Source organism: Habropoda laboriosa, unplaced genomic scaffold (assembly GCF_001263275.1).
Source record: "Habropoda laboriosa isolate 0110345459 unplaced genomic scaffold, ASM126327v1 scaffold440, whole genome shotgun sequence".
NCBI lineage: Eukaryota > Metazoa > Arthropoda > Insecta > Hymenoptera > Apidae > Habropoda > Habropoda laboriosa.
The window spans coordinates 485,916-488,145 of record NW_017100710.1 but is presented as its reverse complement, the minus strand read 5'-3'; the positions used below and the strand labels follow the sequence as shown (position 1 = coordinate 488,145).

Here is a 2,230-nt window from a genome sequence, read left to right as displayed (position 1 = left end):
ATATAAATAATAAAGTCTATAATATATCAATATGTAAGTACCTTTGCATCAATTACTACTTGCACACGTTCAACAGGTCCATATTTGGAAAAGATGTGATGTATTTGTTGTTCAGTTGTGAAAATAGAAAGTCCAAATACACCCAAGCATCTGGAAGGACAAGGATTGTCTCTGTTTCCAACGTGACGTCTTCTGGATGACATTGGACTGCGGGAGTGCGAACGATAAATGTTCCTGTCACGTTCGCGAGAGTAGCGGGAACGAGAGTATGAACGAGATCTGCTTCGAGAATATCTGCCACCTCTGTAAGGAGAACGACTACGACTGCGACTACTACCGCGGTGACCTGCACTGGCATACTTGCTGCTACGATATGATTTTCTTCCTCTTGACACTGAACGGCTTCGTGATCGTGAATATTCTTTTACTGGCCGATGAGTTTCTTTACGTTCTCGTGATTTACGTGATCTTGAATGTGAACGCGAATCTCTCAGACCTCCATCTGCTGTTCTTGGTCTTCTAGGACTCGCACTACGGCTACCACTTCGCTGTAAAATTATAATTTTGAAGTGGTTAAAACGTTGCATGTACAAAACAAAGATGTATTAGAAAGATTGGAACATTATTATCATTTTAATTAGCGTTACAAGTCAGTAAATGCTTAAAGATAAAAAAAAAGCGCATTAAAATCATAACATAAGCGTAAAATATAGTTGAACGTTGATGGATCGATAATGGCTGTGGTCAGCCGCATGTCGTTACTATCGTAATATGTACAAAATTATACATAAAATTATTACTTTAAAAAAATAGTACAAGAATTACCTCAATATCACTCATTATGAAACCTCAAATATAGACGAATGTGACAAAATATAGGAAAAACCTACAAAAATGCTTGGAACAATGCGTCGTAGCGTCAGTATGCAATAATGGCGTACAATCTTCGGACCGTTTCAGCGGGCAATAACCGGAAATGATGATTCCAGGTAGTATACAAATGCGAAACATACCAACATCCGGTGTTGCCAAGAAACGACAGTTAAAATTGAAAATGGCGATGTATTCTTCGAAGTGGCGCCGATTTGAATATTAAATAATATTACAAATTGTTATTACATTATTATTATTACAATATTTAGGTTTGAATTTTGATTTTATAATTTATTGTATAAAATTTATCGAACGTGTAGATATTACTCACAAGGACATTATTACTCACTTTAAAATTTAAACCACTTGATTAGTATTCATATATGATATCAGTAAAATATCAAGACATATTTAATTATGTATATATTTACGTTACTACAGGCATGGAATATAAATTCAATTGGATTTGAAAAAATTAAATAGTTGGAAATAAGAATTTATAAAAAAAACAATTTAATGTCTTTCGTTAGAACAGAATATTTCGTATATTTAAAATGTCTGTTTTAGAAGGACATGGCTACTTTGTATTTATTAAAAGTAAAAAGAGTTGAAAGAACATAATAATATACTTTTTTGTCTAAAAATGAATAATTTTGTATTTTTTTAAATATAACAACACTGGTATATGTTTCCATAAAACCGCCAGTAGTGCACCTGCGCAGAAAGATGCGCGCGCTTGTGCGTCTAGAAAAACTGCTCACATCGCATATTGCGGCAGAACCAGAAACGAGGAAGATTTTCCGGTAGTCAGCAAACCATTTTTCTGTCGTCAAACGGATCAAGCTTTTTGTGAGACTTGGATCGGTCACAAAAAGCGGGATTCGCTTTTCGCATAGGAATTGGCCTGTTAAGGAGGCAGCTTATTTATATAGAACGTTTGAAAATTGTGAGTAAAGGTAGTGACTTTTTCTTGTTTTTATGTAGCGGACGATACTGACCGGTTGGTCTATGCGCTCCTTTATCATCGTTTTAAATAGAACCCTGTCAACGATGAAAGTCGTCATTGGCACTATTCTTGGTGGAATTATAATAAGACTTCGCACTTATATTTTATTACAGAATTTTCTATGCTTCACATACTAGAATTAATCAATGAATTTTATAACAATCATGGCTGCCAGCCGGTTTTCTTACTGTTTTATACTGCATAGACCTTGTGTTCGTCAATAAGCATTTGACTAGAATATTGTTAGGATTTTATTATCGAATATATTATGATTTCACATGGTAATATAATTTCTTATTATTTTATATTTCATTGATTGTAAAATCGTTGCAAAAAATAAACTGATAAAAT

General features: G+C 33.9%; 2 protein-coding genes across 3 annotated transcripts in view; one reads left to right on the top strand and one right to left on the bottom strand.

Annotated features, from left to right (window-relative positions):
• Window positions 1-940, bottom strand: part of LOC108576992 (transformer-2 protein homolog beta) — a 2,936-nt gene extending 1,996 nt beyond the window's left edge. For both annotated transcript variants that reach the window (XM_017940070.1, XM_017940071.1), the window contains exons 1-2: window positions 826-940; window positions 42-548 (exon numbers count right to left, since the gene is read on the bottom strand). In XM_017940070.1, coding sequence (XP_017795559.1) covers window positions 42-548; window positions 826-840 — 522 coding nt within the window. In that variant the 5' untranslated portion in view covers window positions 841-940. The remainder of the gene's footprint in view (window positions 1-41; window positions 549-825) is intronic.
• A 720-nt stretch (window positions 941-1,660) lies between these two features.
• Window positions 1,661-2,230, top strand: part of LOC108576989 (RISC-loading complex subunit tarbp2-like) — a 24,279-nt gene continuing 23,709 nt past the window's right edge. The window contains exon 1 of the mRNA XM_017940064.1: window positions 1,661-1,819. The gene's annotated coding sequence lies outside the window, so the exon portion shown is untranslated. The remainder of the gene's footprint in view (window positions 1,820-2,230) is intronic.